This window comes from Vigna unguiculata, chromosome 9 (genome assembly GCF_037176805.1).
Source record: "Vigna unguiculata cultivar grain cowpea cultivar isolate G323 ecotype 2 chromosome 9, ASM3717680v1, whole genome shotgun sequence".
Classification (NCBI taxonomy): Eukaryota; Viridiplantae; Streptophyta; class Magnoliopsida; order Fabales; family Fabaceae; genus Vigna; species Vigna unguiculata.
The window spans coordinates 40,750,715-40,775,129 of NC_140800.1; the positions used below are offsets into that span (position 1 = coordinate 40,750,715).

The 24,415-nt window shown below is 33.6% G+C and overlaps 3 protein-coding genes across 5 annotated transcripts; 2 read left to right on the forward strand and 1 right to left on the reverse strand.

Moving 5' to 3' along the window:
* Nucleotides 1-2,456: 2,456 nt before the first annotated feature.
* On the forward strand, nucleotides 2,457-12,067 carry DCAF1 (DDB1-CUL4 associated factor 1). Of its 2 annotated transcripts, XM_028047280.2 has the most exons (14): nucleotides 2,457-2,886; nucleotides 3,155-3,236; nucleotides 3,343-3,459; nucleotides 3,556-3,737; nucleotides 3,917-4,778; nucleotides 4,910-5,007; nucleotides 5,107-5,530; nucleotides 5,696-6,292; nucleotides 6,367-6,549; nucleotides 6,693-7,259; nucleotides 7,469-7,579; nucleotides 8,987-9,105; nucleotides 9,231-10,809; nucleotides 11,107-12,067. In XM_028047280.2, the coding sequence occupies exons 1-14, from the start codon at nucleotides 2,705-2,707 to the stop codon at nucleotides 11,809-11,811; spliced, it is 5,808 nt and encodes a 1,935-aa protein (XP_027903081.1). In that variant the 5' UTR covers nucleotides 2,457-2,704; the 3' UTR covers nucleotides 11,812-12,067. The 2 variants fall into 2 exon arrangements, with proteins under 2 accessions (XP_027903081.1, XP_085522284.1); XM_085666158.1 differs by lacking the exons at nucleotides 2,457-2,886; nucleotides 3,155-3,236 and having other exon boundaries at nucleotides 3,575-3,737.
* An 884-nt stretch (nucleotides 12,068-12,951) lies between these two features.
* Nucleotides 12,952-14,556, forward strand: NAGK (N-acetyl-l-glutamate kinase). The gene has a single exon (XM_028049323.2). The coding sequence runs from the start codon at nucleotides 13,074-13,076 to the stop codon at nucleotides 14,115-14,117; it is 1,044 nt and encodes a 347-aa protein (XP_027905124.1). The 5' UTR covers nucleotides 12,952-13,073; the 3' UTR covers nucleotides 14,118-14,556.
* A 2,989-nt stretch (nucleotides 14,557-17,545) lies between these two features.
* On the reverse strand, nucleotides 17,546-22,316 carry LOC114162767 (DDT domain-containing protein DDR4). 2 transcript variants are annotated; one of them, XM_028046742.2, is made up of 11 exons: nucleotides 21,950-22,316; nucleotides 21,670-21,780; nucleotides 20,925-21,011; nucleotides 20,808-20,845; nucleotides 20,635-20,716; nucleotides 20,316-20,422; nucleotides 20,071-20,227; nucleotides 19,892-19,984; nucleotides 19,652-19,775; nucleotides 18,469-18,511; nucleotides 17,546-18,153 (listed from the first exon to the last, which is right to left on the reverse strand). In XM_028046742.2, exons 1-11 carry the CDS (start codon nucleotides 22,067-22,069, stop codon nucleotides 17,727-17,729), a joined length of 1,389 nt encoding a protein of 462 aa, XP_027902543.1. In that variant the 5' UTR covers nucleotides 22,070-22,316; the 3' UTR covers nucleotides 17,546-17,726. The 2 variants fall into 2 exon arrangements, with proteins under 2 accessions (XP_027902543.1, XP_027902542.1); XM_028046741.2 differs by having other exon boundaries at nucleotides 20,925-21,032; nucleotides 21,950-22,227.
* Nucleotides 22,317-24,415: the final 2,099 nt, after the last annotated feature.

The window sequence follows — 24,415 nt, forward strand, 5'->3', positions numbered from 1 at the left end:
CTTAGGGTGTGTTTGGAAACATTTCCGAGAAAATTGATTCTATTTGATGTAGTAAAATCAATTTTAGTTGATCGAAAGAAGTTAGAAAGAATTGTTTCTTTTTTTATGTTAATTTTTTATCTACAATTGATCTTGGGTGACTCCAAACAGTTTATTATCCTGAATTGATTTTAGGAATTATTTTGCACTTTTTATAAGTGATTCTCGGATAGAATTACTCTTTTAAATATTCTCTAACACAAACTTTTCAGAATTTTCAAAATATGATTTATGAAATAGAATATCCAAAACAAAATTTGTACAATAAAAATGTTGGAACAAGGTTTACATAGCGCATGAAGTGCATTATAAAACAAACTTTTTTATCAGAACTTTAAGAACAAACTTTCCAAAATGTATATGTTCCTAAATGAGTATTTTGGAACAATATTTCCAAAATGCATGAAATTCCAAAAATAAGCTTTTTTCCACAACGTTTTTTGTTTTCTCTCTTTCTCTCTCTCTCTCTTTCCTCTGCAACGATTCTTTTTTTTTTCAACGACAGTAATAGCTGTGACAGCAACAATGATGTAATGTAATACAAAGTGAGGGTATTTTCGTATTTTTCGTTAATGTGGGGTGCATTTAGTAATGACAACAAAAATTTAATTTTTTAAAGGGTTTGGTAATAATCACCTATTTAACTTTTAATCTCGATGAACAATATAATTATTCACTTTTAAAATGATAGATGGGATAAGCATTCTTTCTGTTATGAATTTAATTAGTATGAAATGATAATAATTTTAAAAAAATGTATTCTTATTTAGTTTAATTTGTTGTGTATAATTTTGTTATATTTTAAATAAAGAATGTTGCTTAATTACTTGACAATGAACTCTTTATTGGAATCGTACTTTACTTTTGCATATTGATTTATTACTCATTCATAAGAACAATAATATAGTTTTAATTTATTCAATTAAATTACTTTCTGTCGCTGGTTCTGAAAAAAAAATAGACAATCCTCTGTCAACATTTATAAGAAATTGGTGAAAAGGATAAATTAAATTTTAGGTCTTTTTTTTTATTACTATTTAGGTAGTTTCATATTTTGTTTTAAACTTAACGTTAGAGCATGATCTAACTTTATATCCTTACTAAACAAGTTTTTGTCCCACCATCATAAAAACTACCATATTAGTAGTCACGATCAAACATGTAATTTTTTTTATTATATAACTATAACAATTACTAAACATTAAAATATGTTTATAACTCTTTTTTATACTTGTTTTATTATACTTTTTCTCTTATGTTCTGTAACTATTTTCCATTGTACTAATAACAATTATATCAAAATTTTTATTTGTATATATTGTTTTTTACTATAAAAGAATGTGGGCCTAATGTCATAAAAGTATTCTGTAACTATTTTTTGTTTGTATTATTTTATTGTTTTTTTTATTCATAAGCACAATCAATTTTAGTAATTTTATGATATTAAAAAATTTCTCACAATATTTTGTAATTATCTTTAGGAAAAATTACAAGTGTTTCATTGTATAATTATAATATTATAAAAAAATAATAAAAATATTTTTACAATTTATATACACAATTTTTCATAAATTTAATGTAAATTTGAATAATATTTATTATTTTTAATAATAATTATAACACTTTTTTTTTATTATGATAAAAACGTTAAGAGATATTCGCGTGTTCCAGTAATAATAATTACAGCAGTATATCAAGTGAGTTTATTTCTTTTTTATATGGAAATATTTATTTTTATAAACGAAGTGGTTTATTCAATCAACTTATTTTAAAAATATGTTTTTTTAATTAAATAATTATTTTTTCTTTTTAACTTAAGTATGTCCGTTTGACTTAATCCACTGATAATTTTTTTCTCCTTAAAAAATCTTCTTGTTAGACTTACCAATTATTCCTGCATGAATCTTGCCCACTTTTCTATTTTAGTTTTCTTTTTAAACAAAAATGCAGTTTCCTGTGAGACATTAATTTTGCAATATATTTTTATTTTTATTTTCTGTAGACGAAAAAACTGATCTTAAATAAATAAATAAATAAACTACATTTAAGTTGTGTAAAAATATACCAAAAACCTCTTGACTTAAAAGAATTTATCTTAAAAATACTAAAATTTCACAAATAATTTATACCTGTGTCCTTTAAGTTTTAATATTCAACTTTAACTTAGAATTAGAAGGTACTTTAAGTTAAAAAAAAAAAAAAAACTGGACAAATGTACCTGATATTAAATTAAATTCAATGGAAATTGGTCTAAAATCTAAATTTAGAAGAAAAAATGCATATAATTTGGGCTGGTTTTCATGTTGGATATGGGCCTCGAAGGAAATGGGCTTAGTAGAGTGGGTAAGGGTAGGTTTAAAGTAGCGGGTCGGATATCTCCGGAAGCTTCTGATCCATCATCGCGTAGGTGTTGGCGTTGGTTTGTGCGGTGCCCTTTCCCACTGTCTCTCTTTCTTTCTCTTTTTTTTCTTTCTTCTTCATTTATTCTTCTCTCTCGCTCGCTCTCACCTCTGCAACTGAAACAAACCGCATACGCTCATAACCCTACCTTGTAATATACACACTATTCATATTAAATTCATAATACAAAACAAAAAAGGAACCATATCACATATATCATCATCATCATCATATATAATAAGATTATCCTCTCTCAGTGTCGCTGATGGAGGATCAAGGGAATCAAGCGCCACCGCCGCACGATGAAGAGGAGGATTCTAAGAAGGAAGAAGATGAATTGGTTACGAAGGTTAACAAACTCATGGAGAAGATCACTTCTGCGCCTGATAACCCTAACGCCACCGTTCTCCACGCCCTTGCATCTATTCTCGAAACGCAAGAGTCGAGGTATATTTGTTATTCTTGTTATTTTTTTATTCAATGAATTTATTTTCTTCACATGTTCAAACTTCACGAACGCGCTAGTATTTGATTCCTCTTGGAATAATTTCTTAGGTGTTGATTTGTGTTTGTATGATTGTCAATTTTATATCATTTACATGCTTAGTGTAGGTTTAGGTTTCGAATTATGTAACTATCACTTCTTCTTGGTTAGTTTTTATTTTTCTATTTCCTTCTAGTGTGTATGGGTAATTTATTTATTTTTACAATGTAGATACATGGATGAGAATGGCCATTCTTCCTCCAGTACTGCCCGTGCCGCGCATGTCATTGGTCGTCTTGGCGGTTTAATTCGGGTAAATTCTCATTCAGTTGTGGCTGTTAATTCGGGTATATAGCTTCTTAAGCTAATGTATTGTATTAATTATTGTGATTGTATTTTTGCTCTTCCGTCCTTTGCAGGAAAATGATGAGTTTTTTGAGTTGATATCTTCAAAGTTTCTGTCAGAAACAAGATACTCAACTTCTGTTCAAGCTGCTGCTGGAAGACTTCTCCTATGCTGTTCCCTGACATGGATTGTAAGATTGTCTTCGTTTATTTATGTTTGTCTTTGTTAATTCTTTTAACGATGTCCATGTGTTATTGAATTGATCTGATGGACTGTAAATGAACAGTATCCTCATGTTTTTGAAGAACCGGTCATGGAAAACATAAAAAATTGGGTGATGGATGATAACACTGGGCTGTCTTCTGAAGAGCAGAATCTGAAGCATAGCTCAGGAGGGAGAAGGGAGGCATCAGACTCTGAAATGTTGAAAACCTATTCTACTGGACTCCTTGCTGTTTGTTTGGTTGGGTATGCTACTATGCTCTGCTCATTCTGTAGGCTTTTTTAAGTTATTTTGCTTTGATGTTTGACTTAATTATGGTCTTTAACTGTTGCCTCCAGTTGATGCTTTAACTGTTCAATCTTGCTTGTCTCTATTTTAACTATCATTTTTTCTGATTTTGTGAATGACATTGGATTGATTGTAGTGGAGGTCAAATTGTCGAAGATGTATTGACATCAGGCTTGTCAGCTAAGCTTATGCGATATCTTCGTTTACGTGTTCTGGGAGAGACAAGTAGCAACCAGAAAGATGTTTCTCATATCACAGAGAGTAGGCATGCATCTGCAAATACTTCAGGCAGAGCTAGAGATGATGGTCGTGGCAGATTTCGCCAGCTCCTTGAACCAAATCATTTGGATGATACTAGGATGATTGATGAGAGCTCTTTAGATGATGTAAGTCTTGAAAGGGCTCCAGACAGAAGCATTAGTGGACAAACACTTCAAGAAGGATCTTGGATAGAAGGTGAACCACCTGATGGGCTTGGTGAAGGTGTTGATGTCCAGGAGGTAGATTCTGATGGGGAGGATAGATGGCGTTACAGAGATATACGTGATGGAAGGATAAAATACAGTGATCATGATGACAATGTTAGAGATGACTCTTCAAGGCGGCGTTCAAACCGTGGATGGGGAAGATCTAAAGGGAAAGGAAGGGTCACTGAAGGGACTGTAGAGAGTGATTCCATTTTATCATCTCCTGGTTCCGGTAGTAGATTAGTACAGGGTCGGAGAGATAGAAGTCTAATGAGGAATGCTGATGTTAGGAGGGTGGCTGAGTCTAAGAAGATCCTTGGCAGGACCTCTTTGGAGTCTTCTGGTTTTGAAAGAGATGACCACGATGATTGTTTCCATGAATGCCGAATTGGAAATAAAGATATAACTGATCTTGTCCGGAAAGCAGTTCAAGCTGCTGAAGCTGAAGCTAGATCAGCCAATGCACCTGAAGAAGCTGTCAAAGCAGCTGGTGATGCTGCTGCTGACCTGGTTAAAAGTGCAGCTTCAGAGGTATGCTCTGGGTCATCCATTTTTCCTTTGAAAACCAAAAATTGTACTTTGTGCTTATTTATATGTTTGTTTATGAATACTTCATAGTTTAATCTCAATGCTAAAATAGTTTACTTTGCATTTATATTCAGGAATATAAATCCTCAAACGATGAAGAAGCAGCTTTTTTGGCTGCTTCTAAAGCTGCATCAACTGTTATTGATGCTGCAAGTGCAGTTGAAGTTTCGAGGTATGTTAGAATGTATTTACCAGTACCTTAAGATCTGATTACATACACGAACGCATATGAAGAGTAGTTTTTTTAATACTATATTTTTGTTTGGTGCAGGAGTTCTATTGGCAACAATACTGTAACAGAGACTGAGAGTGGCAAAGAAACAGAAACTAATGAGGATGTGGAAGAATACTTCATTCCAGATACTCAATCACTCGCACAGTTGAGGGAAAAATATTGCATTCAGTGTCTTGAGTTACTTGGAGAATATGTAGAAGTGCTTGGCCCTGTGTTGCACGAGAAGGGAGTTGATGTGTGTCTTGCACTTCTACAGCAGAATTCTAAACATCGGGAGCCATCGAAGGTTGCTTTACTGTTGCCCGATGTCATGAAGCTAATCTGTGCTTTGGCTGCACATAGGAAATTTGCTGCACTTTTTGTGGACCGAGACGGCATGGAAAAGCTTCTTGCTGTCCCTAGAATGGCACAGACTTTCTTTGGTCTTTCTTCTTGTCTATTCACTATTGGCTCTCTTCAGGTATTCTTGTTTTTTTAGTAGTCATAGTTGTGAATTGAGACTCCCAGTAATGTTTTTATGCCCTCTCCCTCTCTCTTGTCTCTCTCTCTCTCTCCCTCTCTCTCTCACACACACACAGAGACACAGAACACTGCGTCATTTCCTGACCCTAGATGTTTATTTCAGGTTATAATGGAAAGGGTCTGTGCTTCAAAAGTGGTTTATCACGTTGTTGAGTTAGCTCTCCAACTTCTTGAATGCAATCAAGATCAAGCTCGTAAGAATGCAGCATTGTTTTTTGCTGCTTCGTTTGTCTTCAGAGCTGTTCTCGATGCCTTTGATTCCCTAGATGGATTACAGAAATTACTTGGCCTTCTAAATGATGCTGCATCTGTAAGATCAGGAATAAATTCTGGAGCCTTGAGTTTATCTAACTCAGGATCACTTCGAAATGAGCGATCGCCTGCAGAAGTGCTGACATCATCTGAAAAGCAGATAGCCTATCACACTTGTGTTGCTTTGAGGCAATATTTCAGGGCCCATCTCCTTGTGTTAGTGGACTCCATTCGTCCTAACAAGAGCAATCGTAGTGCTGCTAGAAATAATCCAAGTGCAAGGGCAGTGTACAAGCCCCTTGATATTAGTAATGAGGCAATGGATGGAGTATTCCTACAATTACAAAAAGACCGGAAGCTAGGTCCTGCATTTGTTAGAACACGTTGGCTAGCAGTTGAGAAGTTCTTGGCATCTAATGGACATGTTACCATGTTGGAATTATGTCAGGTATGATATAGTTATTGTACACTTGTCCTGTATCTTGCAATTTATTTATTTATCATTTTCTTGGTTGTTTGTAGGCCCCACCTGTGGAGCGATATCTGCATGATCTGCTTCAGTATGCTTTGGGTGTTCTGCACATTGTTACATTGGTACCTAGCAGTCGTAAGATGATTGTAAATGTAACTTTAAGCAACAATCGTGTTGGTATTGCGGTAATTTTGGATGCTGCAAATATAGCTAGTAATCATGTGGACCCAGAGGTAAGTTTTTTCTGGTTGCAATTCTAGTGCTCATTGCCCTAATTTCAGCCGGTGGTGAGAGTTTTTTAGGATTTTGATAGACATACTGGATATCCCAATATATGGTCTCTTAACTTTTGTTTGCAAAATCTTCTCCATTTCAGATAATTCAACCAGCACTAAATGTTTTAGTCAATCTTGTTTGCCCTCCTCCTTCAATAAGCAATAAACCGGCTATGGTTGCACAAGGTCAGCAGTTGCCATCCTCCCAGACGTCTAATGGTCCTCCCTCAGAGGCTAGAGATAGAAATGCTGAACGAAGTGTTTCAGATCGAGGTGTTCACTCTACTAGCCAGATTGATCCTAGGGAGAGGAATGGGGAGTCCAATGCCATAGATCGAGGCAGTGCTGCAAGCTTAAGTACACAGGCTGTTGGTAGTACTCCACAGACTCCAGTTGCTTCTGCAACTTCTGGATTGGTTGGTGACCGAAGAATATCTTTGGGTGTGGGAGCAGGTTGTGCAGGCCTTGCTGCACAATTGGAACAAGGATATCGTCAGGCGAGAGAGACTGTCCGATCTAATAATGGTATAAAGGTTCTTCTCCATCTCCTCCAACCACGGATATATTCACCTCCTGCTGCGCTGGACTGTCTTCGTGCTCTAGCATGTCGAGTCCTGCTTGGATTAGCCAGAGATGATACAATTGCACACATATTGACAAAGCTTCAGGTGGACACCTATAACTGATTTTTATTAAACTGAGTCATCAAAAACTGTACTTGTCAGTATCATTTGGAAGTTGAGATAAATCTGCTTCAACTTTATTCTTTTGCACCAGTTTAAATTATCTTCTGACGACTGATGACTTCAGAAAAAGAAAGTACATATTGTCAAATGTTCTAATCAAATATCGTGTTTTATTTGTTTGGGTGTTCTAGGTTGGGAAAAAGCTGTCAGAACTGATTCGGGATTCTGGTAGCCAAACTCCTGGAACGGAGCAGGGTAGGTGGCAAGCTGAACTTTCCCAGGCTGCCATTGAGCTTATTGGGGTGAGACGCATTTCCAGTCTTTGCGAATGCATTAGTTTGTTAACTGTTTCTCATTGGCATCTCTTTAATTTACTTGATTTCTTTATCGGTCTATCTAAATAAGAAATTTCAGCTTTAAGATTGTCCAGACAAAAAGTGCATCTGGGGAGAGCATGACAAGAGATATTTTCAGACATGTTTAAGATCTGAATTTATTCAATCTAACTCATCCATGTGTGCTTGTTTGGCAAAATTTTGGTATTAGAATTAATTCAAAGAATCTTTGGCATCTATGTAGGATGTAGTTACAAAATTGTGTATCTGCTTGTTTGTTTGCGACCAATATTTTGTGAGTGTGGGAGGTCATGCACAAATGCGAGCGTTTTCTTTATTTGGTTGATTGTTTCTCTGGAAATCATAGGGTAGCAAATATAGTTTCATAGTACTGGACCTAAATGTTTCAAGTATTCGACTTTTGGGTTGTGTTTGTATTTTTTAATTTTTGGTTTTGATTTGTTTGTGTTTTGTAATTCTGGGTTTTGACTGTTGGCCACAAAAGTGTTGCGAAGTGAATATCTATTTTTCACTATTGGACCTCAAAAATTTTTGAATCATGATACGAATTGGGATTTCAGTTTTGAAAATTGAAAACTTAAGCCACAAATCTGATATACACTAAAATGTTTAGTGCCATAAAATTAAGGCTTCTGGGTATATGCTGGAGAATTACTATATTAGTGTATAAAGCCCATTGGATGACTTAAACGAGATTTATGTTTTTGTTTGCCATTGAGTATCAATTTGAACTATTTTATACTCTTTAGAAGAAAAAATAAAGTATGTAATTTTTTTTTTCACTTTTTGATTCATAATATAAAATTTTTTATTTACAAGCTTGGTAGAGATGAAGTTGGTGTTAGTTTATGTTTTGTCACATTGGACATTTTGTTTTGGTAATTTGCTTGTGATTCAAGACAACTTTAACGTTTCTTTATTGATAATCAAAGCTTAATGAACATCAGTTCAATGCCTGGTTGGGTGAGAATAATTAAAGAATTTATTATTGTTATTTCTTATCTTAAATTTTCAAATTTTCTCTTGAAAGCAATTGAGCTCATAAGTTTCTTAGGGAAAGCTGATCCTATTTCATGCTTCATATCAATTGCAGAGGTCATTTTCTCATTGAGTAGTGAAATGTATTGGAAATATTTACATTAGGACTTTAAGTATTAGCTGACTGTCACACTTGCACGCTATCTGAACGGGTGGTTTATTATCTAATAAAGTTGCTTTCTGAGAACAAAGTGAATTAGATCTACTTTGCTGTTTAATATGCTCTTTTGCCATGATGTTACTAGAATATAAACAAATAAAATATGAGCTGTATGAAGGGCTGCTTTTGATACTGCTGTTGTAATTGTTTTTTAGATTGTGACCAATTCAGGCCGTGCAAGTACATTAGCTGCTACTGATGCAGCTACTCCTACATTAAGGCGCATAGAAAGAGCAGCTATTGCTGCTGCTACTCCTATTACTTACCATTCAAGGTTTTTGTCCTCTCTCAAATTTTATCATTCTGGATTTTCCTATTCCGGTGCTACCTCCTCCCCTCCCTTTTGGGAGAACTCTTCTCTGATTGCTAATGACTTCCGTGTTATGTTTTCTTGTGCAGGGAACTTTTGCTTTTAATTCATGAACACCTACAGGCATCTGGGTTGGCACAAACTGCTTCTATGTTGCTTAAAGAGGCACAGGTTACTCCTTTGCCATCATTGGTTCCTCCCTCTTCTCTTGCACAGCAGCCCACAACACAGGAAGCTTCTTCAACACATATTCAGTGGCCCTCTGGTCGTACTCCGTCTGGATTTCTCTCTAACAAATTAAAGTTTAATGCAAAGGATGAGGATGCCGTCTTGAAAAGTGATTCTGTCTCTGCAAAGAAGAAATCACTAACTTTCTCGTCATCTTTTCATTCAAGACTCCAACTTCTTGACTCTCAGCAATCATCTGTAAGGAAATTATCAAATACTGCTAAAGAATCTTCAGAAACTAGTGGAGTAGAGACTGGATCGGAATATTCAGTGAAACATAACATTGATACTGGTTCTCAGTTTAAGACTCCAATAGCTTTGCCAGCAAAACGGAAGTTGTCTGATTTGAAGGACATTTCAATGTTTTCTTCATCTGGAAAAAGATTAAATGTTGGGGATCAAGGAGTCCGCTCTCCTATTTGTTCAAGTGCAATTCGTAAAAGCGGCCTGCAGCCTGATGCAGTTGGACTTTTCACCCCAACTTGTAACCTGAAAAATCAACATAGCCGTTGTATGGGTGACTTGGACGAGAATCAGTGCAGTATATCAAATCTAGGTCAGATGACACCATCCTCCCAAGTTTTAAACGACCTTCAGCCCAGCAACCCTGAGCGTGTAACATTAGATTCTCTAGTGGTTCAGTATTTGAAGCATCAACATCGGCAATGTCCAGCTCCTATTACAACACTTCCTCCATTGTCACTTCTGCACCCGCATGTCTGTCCTGAACCAAAGCGAAGCCTTGACGCGCCTTCTAATGTGACCGCTAGGCTTGGTACGCGCGAGTTTAAATATATGTATGGTGGAGTACATGGGAATCGCAGGGATCGTCAATTTGTTTACAGTCGGTTTAGGCCTTGGCGCACATGTCGGGATGATGCTGGTGCCTTGTTAACATGCATTACATTTGTTGGCGATTCGTCTCATATTGCTGTTGGAAGCCATAACGGGGAGCTGAAATTTTTTGAATCCAACAACAGTAATGTAGTAGAGAGCTACACAGGTCATCAGGCTCCTTTGACTCTTGTTCAGTCTTTTGTTTCAGGCGAGACCCAGCTATTACTTTCTTCAAGCTCCCAAGATGTTAGATTGTGGGACGCAACTTCAATTTTAGGTGGTCCTAGCCATTCATTTGAAGGATGCAGGGCAGCCAGGTTTAGCAATTCTGGGAATGTTTTTGCAGCCCTGTCATCAGAATCTTCTCGGCGGGAGATCCTCTTGTATGATATCCAAACATGTCACTTAGAGTCGAAGTTGACAGATACATTTGCAGCCTCTACAGGGCGAGGTCACGTTTATTCTTTAATCCATTTTAACCCTTCTGACTCAATGCTGCTTTGGAATGGTGTCTTGTGGGATCGACGTGTCTCTGGTCCTGTTCATCGCTTTGATCAGTTTACAGATTATGGTGGTGGAGGCTTTCATCCTGCTGGCAACGAGGTATGCATAATCTTACATCCGTTTAAACAATAGAATTTTGAAACATGGATCAGACAAAGCACCATATTATTCTATTATAAATAATGGGAATTGTAACTTTGGAAGAAAATTATCTTAAATTGACTACTAGTGAAAAGTAAAATAAAAAAGGCATATGCAAAATGTGGGTATACTACTTTCTCATAAGTCTGTATGGAAGTCGATGAAGGGATGTGTAAAGCTTTGAATATTTTCAACTTTTTTGAAGAAAGGTTGTGATTCTTTTTTAATGTTTGTAAATAAATGTTCTTGGACCAGGTTATTATAAACTCTGAAGTCTGGGATCTGCGCAAGTTCAGATTGCTACGCAGTGTGCCTTCATTGGATCAAACATCAATAACATTCAATGCGCGTGGTGATGTAATGTATGCTATCTTAAGGAGAAATCTTGAGGATGTAATGTCAGCAGTCCACACTCGACGCGTCAAGCATCCTCTTTTTTCAGCTTTCCGCACAGTGGATGCAGTTAATTATTCTGACATTGCAACTATCCCTGTGGATCGCTGTGTTCTTGATTTTGCAACTGAGCCTACAGACTCATTTGTTGGGCTGATTACCATGGATGATCAGGATGAGATGTATGCTTCTGCCAGAATATATGAAATTGGTCGTCGGAGGCCAACGGATGATGATTCTGATCCTGATGATGCTGAAAGTGAGGAGGAAGATGAGGATGACGACGATGATGATGGGGATGTTGATCCTCTTTTAGGCCCTGGTCTTGGTGGGGATAGTGGCAGTGATGCTGATGATATGAGCAATGATGACGAGGAGGATGATAGTGTGAGTGATCTTGATGAAGATGAGGATGGGGATTTTATTTTGGATGATGTAGACTTTGATGGTGGACCTGGCATATTGGAGATTGTGACAGAAGGTGACGAAGATGATGATGATAGTCAGGTACTTGAATCCTTAAGTAGTGATGATGAGGATTTTGTGGGTAATGGCTTTGGGTATTAATTTTTAATCGAGGATAAGCTGTAATTATTTTCTTTCTTCATTATATTCATTTTTGAGCGAAATGTCAATTATTTTTGCTCAAAATTTTGCTGGTATCTTTAACCTTTATGTCAAGCGAATTTATTATGCCGGAAGGTTTAGAAGTGCAGTTGTATATAATAATTGTTACAAACCGCAGTTCTACCGAGAGCCACTTTGTGGTCCTCCCTCCTATGATCTAATAGAGGAAGAAGGAAGAGTCTACCCCTTAACTGTATTTATCAATCATCTTCATTTGTGTTCTACTTTTTCCCACCAAAAAGAAAGACTATACTTAACAACGGGAGTTTGCATCACATCTGAATCTTAACAGCGACAAAATCAGACTAGGTTTTTTTTTTTTTTTTCTGATTTTTATTGTTTCCATATAACTTCATATTTAAATAAATTAAAAAAACTGTGGTTAACTAAATTTTTACTTTAATTACAATTTACTAGTCTAAAATAAGAGGTTAGGTGTATGTGTAGTGAAGTATGGCTTAAAATATCAGTGCACATGAAGTTAAATAAAAAATATATATAACAAAAATATAATCCAAATGGAGTTTTTTTTTTTTTGGTAAATAGTCACATAGTATAGGTGAAGTTTCATTATATATACTTCCCTTGTTTTCCCATCTAGTTTCATTTGCTAAGAAAGGATGATGCTGTTGCAGACTATTCACGAACGTGAAAAAAAACACATACCTTTGGTTAAAACTTGAATTTTAACTCTTATTTTATTTTATTTTTAAATGTCATGTGTAAAGTTACTTTCTGTGAAAGCGTACCTCTAATCGATACAGCCAAAATGGTGATACGATAGCATATATATATATATATATATATGGTATTATAATCTACATTATTTAAATTTCATTAGTTAACTTCTTTTGATGTGTTTTTAATAAATAAACAAATTATTAATAAAATAAGTAATTAAATAATTGTTTTATTTTAAAATGATTATTAAATAATTTTTATTTTAAAATAACTGTCACATACTTTTTTAATACTATCTTACGAAAACTATACATAGTTTTAAATTATATTATTATCGTATTTTTAATTAATAACTCAAAAAAAATTATAGTATTTTAGTGTCATAACACAACACGTTTTCAAGAAGTGCGCGTGTATTCACTGTATCCTGAAACAACAATAGCCGTCGAAGTCCAAAACCCTTCACTCTGCAACTCTCGCTTCACTAACTATCACTTCACTCGTAGTCTGCTTGTGAGACAATGATGATGGCAGGGACATCCAAAACCCTAACAAATATTTTCCCCTCTTTCCCAATCACAACGAAACCCCAAAACCCACTCACCACAAACACCAATAACCCATCTTTCCCTTCCTCTCGCCTCCGCCACCGTGCCATCTACGCGGTTGCCAACCCGGTTCAACCTCCACAATTAGCCACCGACTCAACCACTCCGGGTCAGTACCGAGTCGACGTGCTCTCTGAATCGCTCCCCTTCATTCAGAAATTTCGCGGCAAGACCATAGTCGTCAAGTACGGTGGCGCTGCCATGAAGTCCCCGGAGCTTCAGGCTTCCGTAATCAACGACCTGGTCCTCTTATCCTGCGTGGGCCTCCGTCCCGTCATGGTGCACGGCGGCGGCCCCGAGATCAACACCTGGCTTGGACGCCTTAACATCCCCGCTGTCTTCCGCGACGGCCTCCGCGTCACCGACGCCGATACCATGGAGATCGTCTCCATGGTCCTCGTCGGCAAGGTCAACAAAACCCTCGTCTCCCTCATCAACAAGGCCGGGGCCACCGCCGTGGGTCTCTCGGGCCTCGATGGCCGCCTCCTCACCGCCCGCCCCAGCCCCAGGGCCGCCGATCTAGGATTCGTCGGCGAGGTCGCCAGAGTCGACCCCGCCGTCCTCCGCTCCCTCATCGACACCAACCACATCCCAGTCGTCACCTCCGTTGCCGCCGATGAGTCCGGACAGCCCTACAACATTAATGCCGACACCGTCGCTGGAGAACTGGCTGCAGCACTCGGCGCGGAGAAGCTGATTCTGCTGACCGACGTGGCGGGGATCCTGGAGGATCGCAACGATCCCAACAGCTTGGTGAAGAAGATTGACATAAAAGGAGTGAAGAAAATGGTTGAAGAGGGAAAAGTTGGAGGTGGAATGATACCTAAGGTTAATTGTTGCGTGAGATCACTGGCACAAGGGGTCACCACTGCGAGTATCATTGATGGTAGGGTTCCTCACTCTTTGTTGCTCGAGATTTTAACTGATGAAGGTGCTGGAACTATGATAACTGGCTAACTCTATTTATGCATTTTCTTCTTATTTTGTTTCAATCCTCTCTTTTTCTCAATCCCCTATGAACTACCTTCAGTTGAGGTGCATTGCAGCATTTGTTTTGTTAGATTCTTGATTTTTTAAGTGCGTCTAATGTAGAATTGAATTGAATATAAGGTAGTTGATCAATCATAGCATGCAGAGTCATTAGCCATCTCTGAATGGTCAATTATTTAAGAGATTTCATGGATCATTTCCATGAGGCACACAAATTGGGTTATTAATTCCAATAAACTTGGGAGCTAGTATCACCCCAAGGATAGGGTTATGGATAATGATTTTTTCTTTAGTTCTGCATTACAAGAAGCCTTTGGCTAGGGTACCAAAGTTTGATTAATGGATTCTGCAATTTGATTATGAACATTTTATATCACTACCGCTTGGCTTGCTTGGTTTGTGTCCATTGTTATTGTCACTCACATCCACTTTCATCTCATGATGATCATTTTTTACAATGCTGTGATGCATAATCATCATAATAAAATGCCTGCAGATTTTTTTTTTTGAATTGGTCCCTTTTTGTTTGGAGAACTAGCCTTTGTAATGTGATGAAAGCAAACGGAAGGTTTATTTTGTTAGCACAGATTCGTTTAATGCCTAAATTTGCAATTGATATCATGAAGAGGCAAGGAAAAAAAATCAACATAACTTATACTCAACTGAGAGTTTGTTAGAGATATTAAGCAATGTGTGATTACTTATCAAATGCAATGTTCTGGAAGTCAATGATTCACTCAATCTATAATTCACATCTGGCACTAGAGATTACAATTACTAGTACTTTTTACAGATTTTAACTTTTGCATGTGTTGGGACTATGGGATTGAAATAAGCTATGTTAGATTTTGTGGAAGTCTAGGTTAACATGCTTTATCATCTCAGGATTGAACTAATTTGTGGCTTTGGAGTATTTTGCAACCCTGTTCTTACTAAGGACATTTTCTTTTAGAATAGGAAAATTATTTTTTGACAGTTTTGACAATGTCGTCTTAACATCACCTCATTTGATAAAAGAGAGGTTTGATGTGACTTACCTCATTTGATAAAATCATTTGATACAAGAGAGGTCTGATGTAGTTTGAAAAGAGAAGAGAAAATTTTGGTGTGGTTTGAAAAGAAAACTTTGTCAAATTGTAAAAAAAAAAAAAAGTGTCAAAAAGTATATCCTGGAGAATTACCCACATAAATATTCACCTTGAAAGCATATGTTCAGCTACATATTGTTATTACTCACATAAATATTCACCTTAAAGCATATGTTCAACTACATATTGTGTGACATGTGATTGAAAGGATAATAAGACTTCATGGCTACTAAAATTCATGTGATTTACATAATCAATTTTTATATACATAATCCCAAAGAACATTAAAGAATAATTAAAAAATATAATTATAATAACAGAGCTTGTGTAAGTGATTTCTTTTTATGTATAGAGTAAATTAAAATTACTTGCATTTTTTTTTTATCTTTTTTTCTTTATATAAGTATATTAAATTAAACTATAAAGGAATCATCATTAAAATATTTTACGTAATCTATAATAATATATAAAAGGGATTTTTCTTTTTGTGTTCACATTTAAAAATATTAATTTTATCCTTTAAATATAATAATTTATTAAATTTTTAAAAATTGATGGGTATTTTTACAAGCTTTTTATAAAATTAGTTATATTTGTTTTTTCTTTTCTTCTTTATTTATTAATGGTTATTATTTGTATGTTATGATATATTTTACTTTATTTTTAATAAATATAATTTTAGTTTATATATTTACTTAATAATATTATAATATTATCACCTATTAATATAATATCACTCATATCTAAAAATTACATAAAAATAGGCGTAGGCGTGGTAGTGTCCCTGTGTTTGCGTTAGTATTGTGTTAATGTTGTGTGTTTACGTTAGTACAACATAAAAGAAATAAGACATAATACCAAAACTTTAAATAATCAAGTGAGCAATATATAACAAGAAATAATTTTAAACAAAAGGGTGAACCACTTTATAATTGAAAACTTATAAAATAACAAAAGTATAAATGAATAATTACTACTTAATGTAACACTAGTTATCAAAATTTCATATAAATAATAGTAATTTCAGCAGTATATTTTTATTAAATATAATTAAAAACGTTAAATTTAATTACAACCCACGATGATCATAAATTGAAATTTTGATTGCATTACAATAATTTCAAATCTCATTTATGTTTTAGACATATTAAGGTAAGGTATAACAAAAGCTGGGTCCAAGCCAACATTTTGTTAATCGGTTAAATATACTTTTAATATCCAAATTTGATACAAAATCAGGACGACCGTATATTTTTCTAATTAATTTTAGTTGTCAAATTTAAAAATGAATAAATATATTTCTTTTTATCATAACAATTAAATAATTTTAAGTTTAATTTTTTCACGTATTAAATAATATTTCATACTTATATTTAAATTAAAATATATCAAACATTATATAAAAACATATCAAGAATATTTTACACCATTCACTTAGAAATTGTATCAAAATTTGAAATTGAAACTAATTTCAATTTTATATTCAAGTTTATATCGAAAACAAATTTAACATAGTTTTAAAGAGCTTAAGCAATATTTATGAAAGAAAAAATGAGTACAACTAAATATTAATCTCCGTTGATGTTTCCTGTGGAAATGTTCTTATTTATTCGTTTTGTTTTACTACCAATTTCATTTTACTAACCTGTTAAATTCTATAAAATCAACGTTGTAGTTAACTCCACATTCCAAATCCATATGAAAATGATCATGATGTCGAGGTACCACGTATGGCAACTTCTTCAAAAGTAATTTTTTTAACTTGTAATTGCTGGCAACAACTCTTATTCATCAGACTTTTACTTCCCTCAATTCCAGCTCTTCCTCACAAATTTTCAAAATAACCATTTTATTATCTGAAAAAGTGGCTTCTAGAAAATATATTAAAAAAAAATCCTGAACCGGTTTATGGGATTTTCAAAATAAGATTTTTGAAATAAAACTTTCAGAACAAAATCCTTTAAATCAGATTTTCATAATCAAAATTTCAGAATGCCTATAATGCTTTCTGGAATAAATTTTCAAGAATACTCTTACATCAAATACATTTTACATCAAATACATTTTGAAAATAATTTTTCAAAATTATTTAAAAAATTGTTTTCAAAATGTAATTTATTTAATTTTGATGTAAGAGTATATTTAATTTATTCCCCAAATTTTATTTAATTTATATTTCTTTCTAAAATAAAAGGGAAATGTTTTTATTGTGGCATTTAAATCCTGTGAATCATGCAGAGGTGGCTGCCCTTGTTTTCTTAGATTCATGATGACCTACAGTGCGCATACATCAAACTAAACTGCATATAGATTCTCTAGCCATAACTAAATATTATATACTCAAATACTCAAGAAATTTCTAGGATCTTATCAAAGAGACCAAATATCGGAGAAGCAAAAAATTTAATCCTTCAAAAAATTATGGCTCTTCAAATCCCCCAAAATTTGGTGACATATGCTTTAGTCAAAATGCAGGTTCATGCCAGCCCTAAATAGACTCGGACAAATCTGTCTTCCCTTCATGTGACTCGTTCTCTGAATCCAATACCATTATAGATTCTAATGCAGAATTGCGAGTGGGTCTCTGTCTCAATGTTTGCTTTGTAGTTAAGCCTCTGCTTTCTAAAATAGCATGGCTAGGAACTCCAGCTAGCCTCTTGCTGCAGCGAACCCCCTTGGGATAAGAAACTGCATGGCTTGAGGGAGCTTCTGAGTTCACTAACTCTCCATCAACACAATTCTCCTCCTCGCTGCTACCATGATTCTCAACATCATAACCATCATCATCATCATCATCAGATACTTGCACGATATCCTGCTCAGAATCACTGCCTGTTGAAACATCTTTTGTGTTGGATTGATCTTCTGATTGTCTGGTTTTGTCTTGGTCAGCAACATGAGATGTTTTCCTTTTACTGAATATTAAAAATTATACAACCAGAGTCAGATGGAGACAAACACATCTAGAAAATTGAAACAACAATTACATATTAGCATGTTTTGCTTTAACCGAAGTCAAAACAAGTTGTTCTCCATCACTTCCAGTTCATCGAGTGAGCATGTGTGACAAAGCAATGATGTAAAAGAGTATAAGTTGAAAGAAAAGTTTTACTTCGCTCCTTTTTTTCGTTTCATTTAATAGTTGAAAAAGTTATTCCTATTCAGCAGGGATAATCCTAAAAGCAAATAGAACATTGATGACAAGGTAGAGAATATGATGTAAAACATACTTTGTCAGCTGTATTGCCTCCCTCATTGTTCGATCATAAGCTTCTGCGATATACCCAAACAGAACTAATCAATATCTGAACTTTAAATTGATACCATAGAGAAGCTGGCAAAGGAAAGAATCAAAACGAACTTATAGTCGCTTGATAATGTTAGAAGCATTAAAAAAAAACTCGTGAATACTTGTCATATTATGAATTTTGCCATTAACGATTCACTCAATCTAATTCACAAACACGTTTGAATTGACAGCAATGGGGAAAAAGTAGGGGTCAAGATAAAATTAGAAACTCAATTATAAGATTGAAATATCAGAGATGAGGATTGATTTTTAAATAATTTAAAATCTTATTCTAGATAGTTTAAGTTTCAAAGATTTTTAAATCTAAGCATGTTTTAGTTTTTAAAAACTAGTCTAGTTTAAGGCATGTTTTAACAAATAGCTTTTTCTAACTTTTAGTTTCAAAAATATATTAATTTCAAAATTCTGTCACATTAAAAACAGTTGTTATATCAATGGTGACGATACAATACATACAGCAATCTTATAATTGAGAATAAAGGTGAGAAAGATAATTTCCAATAGTAACAAAAAAAATTGTCAAATGTAGCAAGAGAATCTTAAAATCTGAACCAAAATCTCAAATATGTTTTTCTCAGTTTTGAAAATGAACGTAGAAGTGTGTTGGAATTTAGCTAAAAACCATTACAACTCCACGTTTACCAAATGAGTTTATATTGAAAATTGCATTCGAAAATAAAAAACCTGCAATCACCCTGAACGAGCCTTAACTGTTTCATGTGAACACCATCATCACTCCCGAAGAGAAACTAAAATAAAGTACACAAAACTGGTGAAACTAAGATTGGGTTCATTCGATCAGAGAAAGTTTAGATAAATAATTTATAGGAATTCCAAACAGTGAAAAGTAAGAATTCAAGTTCTATGCATAATATTATGAAATGTTAGGACATTCACAAGTGTACAAACATCCTCTCCTGCTCAGTGAACAAGACCCATCCTCACTAACCAAGCATGCAATACATAAACAAACTACAAAGCAATGCACAAGACAGGCAAATTCATTAACATGCAGGATAACAATTGTCAAGTGCATCAGAATTAGTAGGTGTCAGATTGCAAGATGCTGATGCGGTGTAATTGAACATTTAACACATACTTACCAAATGTATAACAAATAGGTCTTCGAGTGCGACAGGCACGTGTATTTCCAGAACAGTAGGAGTTCTGAACATCCTTTAACAGCATATCCTGTCTCTGCTTTCTCTTTATTGCTTTTGCTTTCTTCTGCACAAATTAAAGGAAATATTCTCATACATCAATATCACAACCGAAGATGTGATGTGATGTTCTGTAGAGTGAATGTCCACCTATCAAACACTAAACAAAAAGGATGTCCATACCTCCCGAAGCTTTTCAAGAGCAGGAATAGCATCGCTCTGAAGCTTTGTACTGACAGAAACTTCCACGGCAGACTTGCTGAGCGAGAGTTTTTCCTGCAATTAACATTTAAAGATTAAGTTAATAAAGGTTTCGAATCCATGGGGAAAAGCATGGCAAAAGGTGGATAAATTCATCTCACAGCTGCTTCTGAAAATTCTTCAAGATTGGAAGCAAGGGTTTCCCACTGAATGGTGGGGAGTGATAAACGCCTATTACCCTCATCTTTTGGAATTGAGTCTGATTTAATAACTTCCCTGTACAATCTGTGACTCTGACCTTTTGAAGTTGCATCGTACCTATGACAAAAATAGACACATTAGCAATGACAATTTTAAGGTTTTGGGAATCTTAAAGATTGGATCATACTTGATAAGGAAAAAGTACCAGTAAGATGTGCCAGTTCTATCTCTTCCTAAGGCTTCTTTGCGAAAAGATGAGATTTGAGTTCCTTCTTTTAAAGCTTTATTTATGTATAACACTGCATCATGTTGCTGAATATAAACAAACAACCAAGCAAAATAATTTATATCAGACAAAATTAAAACAGCAAAAGGGATTAAATAAGAAAAGGGTGGAATAATCAAAGATGATATCAGCAAAATAGTCTACGAGGATTATGAAGTCATGAGAATGCAAAAGTATTCATATGTTTATATATTAAATAAACAAAAATATAAAGAAACCAATCAGGAGATGATAATACATCAGCTCTAACTTCGCAAAGCGCTTTTAGCAGTAGTAAGCGATCTGATGGATCAATTTCCTTGTACTTGGATATCTCCTGCCTGCACAGGCATTGATGACAATAGTTTTATTAAAAAAAAAAAAAATCATTGCAATCAGTAACAATCAAACATGATCGGTGTATCTCAGTACCCTTTTGATGGTACAAGTGGAATCTCACCCTCAGCAACCTGTAACACATGCAAGTATATTCAGTCAGAAATTAAGAAAATAGATAAAGCAAAGTCAAACACAGTGTTAGTGATTTACCCATGGCCACCACATAGTAAGTTTCTTACAGAGTGCAGTCACCCATTTGTCAGAATCCTCCATTGTTTTACTCACAGGTGGCATTCCCTGGCAGGAACACAATCTATGCTAAATCCACAACAAAAATAATGATAGGATAGGAAGGCATCGACAGAAAAATAAAATCCATGTGAAGAATATAATAATATGATTGATTTGAGGGAGTAAACCAATTTACAGAATTAGTATATTCAACTTTCATGACAAAATGCACCCCATTGCATATTTGGGGCTATCTTTACAATATTCAGGCAACCAAAAATTGTCCACTCTCCTGTGTCTCTATTGGACTTGGAGTATTTGACCAGTGGATCTAAAATTAATATTAAAATCCAATGAAACACTTCATTTGAAGTAAAAACTAATAAATTGGAGCATTGAACAAGTTCAACTCGTATTATTGCCATACAATCACATCAACCAAGTAATTATCACCGTCTAACACTTCTTACCCATACCAGAAACCACACACAAGGACATGGAAAAACACAAACAATCCTCCAGCCATTCTACATGCAAGAACTCAATCTAGAAACACAAAAATTACCAAAATTGCAACATTTCTACATTTGTACAAAACCTCTCTATTACTACCACTATCAATCTCATGCATCCACACATCAATTAATAATATTCTGGAAAAAAAATGTTTTTCTTTTCCACACACAAAAATAGAACTTTCAACAACCCACGGACAATAAAGTACCTTCAAAAGCTCAATATGAAGGTGAGCAAGCGAAGCGTCAGGCTTAACAAGCCCAATCTCAATATCCTCAGCAGAAAGCTTCAAATTTTTTCCAAGTACGGGATTAAACACCTAAACAGATAACAAGATAGCAAGTACATAAGAATAGGCATAAACATTAGTCACTCTACTGAAAAAATAAAGAATATACAATCCTTTACGCAATTTGCGACCTACTGAAACAATTTCACACCTGTCTCAAAACGCCATTCAAAAGGAAAATAAATTACAGATCTCTTACCTCCAAAAAATTCAGAACGGACGCGAGTTCCCATCTCCCGCGCAGCTTCGATATTTCTATCTCCAAATCGCTCTCCTCAAAACCTTGCTTATTGTCACCACCTTCTTCTGCTGCCTGCATGGTTTCTCGGTAACTTTGCCGTCTCAATTAGAACCACCAACAAATGATCAATATGAAAAATTAAAACACTAATATTGTGATGTGTAAGATATCAAAGAACACATTGTAGTTTCCCGCTCAAATATAGTTTCACTTTTTACCACTGGAAAGTTTAACATAACATAACACACTCTTCTGTATTTTGTAGTTTCTAGGGTTAATTTTTTCAGAATGGCGCCTTCAAAATTGGATTCCCTCGCGGTTCATTAAACGCACAGTTTAATCCCAGCAATATGTTCACAGTATTGATTGCCAAAGTAATAGTAACTACTACTATTGCACATTTTTGTACTAATCTTGACATAAATTTATTTCAATTTGTAAATTAATTAAAGTTTGTAACAATTATTACTATAGGTAGGGGAACATATAAAATCATATTTTACTATTTTTTGTGCTAATATTTTGTGACAGTGTTATCTGGTTTGTTATTTTATATTATAAAGTATTTTATATTATCATTATTATAAAGTATTTTTCTTCGCAATAATATTTGAAAATCTACTATAATAGCAACAATAATATCTTATTTTTGATTCAGTTAAAAATTTATATTAGAAATTTAGATATAATTTGAAAGTTTGGTGCTATATAAAATTGAAAAAAGGTGAAGAATTTATTTAATTGAGGTATTGAATTCCATGTTACATCTACATTTTACATTAATCAAAATCTATTCATTTTTATCCTCATATGTCAACTTATTTTTTATAAGTTTAACTTGATCACGAATTTTCATATTTTTAATTAAGTTCTATTAAAATAAATTTAATCTAATAAATATTTAATTAATATTTAATATTTTGCTTAGTATGTGTCATTTTAATATTTTTGCCAATAAAGTTATATGATTATTATTCTCTCTTATTAATTTGCTAATAATATGAATTTTTATAATTAATATGATATAATATTGTGATTAATGTAAAATATGTGCGTTTTATTACTTTTATATTGTTAATGTTGACGTGGAATAATCCCTTAATGATCGTAACTGATTATGTGTAAAAAACATAACGACCTAGTTATTTATTTAAAAGTTATTTTATATAAACAATGATATCAATTTATATTAACACACAAAAGATATGTGTAGAAAGAAAAAAAAAAAAAAAAAGTAGGAATGACAATACATGTTGTCACAACCCACTTATCTACATCTGGGGTCATCTCACCCTACAAAAGAAATACCAATTTATTTTTCTTACCTGTCTTACATAATATTTGATCAACATATACATAATTTTTTTTTTGTAATTTATTCTCTCAATTATAACATAATTATAACATGTAAAGTATAAACTAACTTCTTATTTTAGAATATTAGGATACAATATTTTAATAACTTTATTTTCATTTAATTAAATTAGTACAAATAATAAACTTTATAAATTTATTCAATAAAATAAATAATAATTTTACAAATTGTTATAAATTTTATAAAATATGTATATGAATAAAACTAACATCAGAAACTAAATTTCAAATGGAATTTACAACTAATTCAAGATCATCAAAAAAAACAAACTTATTTAGAGATAAATATACACAATATTTGTATAAGAGGATACTGAATTATGAAAACATTTTTTTAAAAAATCATATAATACAAATTATGCATGTCAACCCTTCCCACTTCGATGTTGGCCAACACAAACTGTGGACTATATAGGTAGATTAGGTTAAGATACTTTATGTGTCCTCGCCTTTTCTTACAAAATAGAGATAGTAACGGGATGGAATGGGACGAGATTGGCTATCTTATACTCATCTTTATTAACAAAAAAACAAAATTCATCCTCATTCAAATACTTAAATTCAATGTGTATTAAATTTTTGTCTCATCATCATTCCTATCAAATAAGGAATATATACTCATATCCATTTTGTTACTGTTTCAATATTAAATAATTAAATTTTATAAAATAATAAAAATTACTACAAAGGAAGTATAATATTATAATATTAAGGTGAAGGTTATTTTTTTGATATCAAATATTAAAAAAAATTATATTATAATTATATTATAATTTTATACATTTTAAATTAAAATATCAAATAAAATTTTATGAGAACCAAAATATCTATTAAATTTGCAAACGTTAATGAATTCTAGTTGATAATTTTTTTTTCTTAAATATATATATATATATATATATATATATATATAAGGAAAACAAATATTAAGGTTAAAATACATGTTAAATGTTTGTTTACTTGATTTTTTAAAATTTTAATGAATATTTTTTTTAATACACTAATACAAGTTATAATAAATCACTTGATTCAAATAACACAAAAAACAAA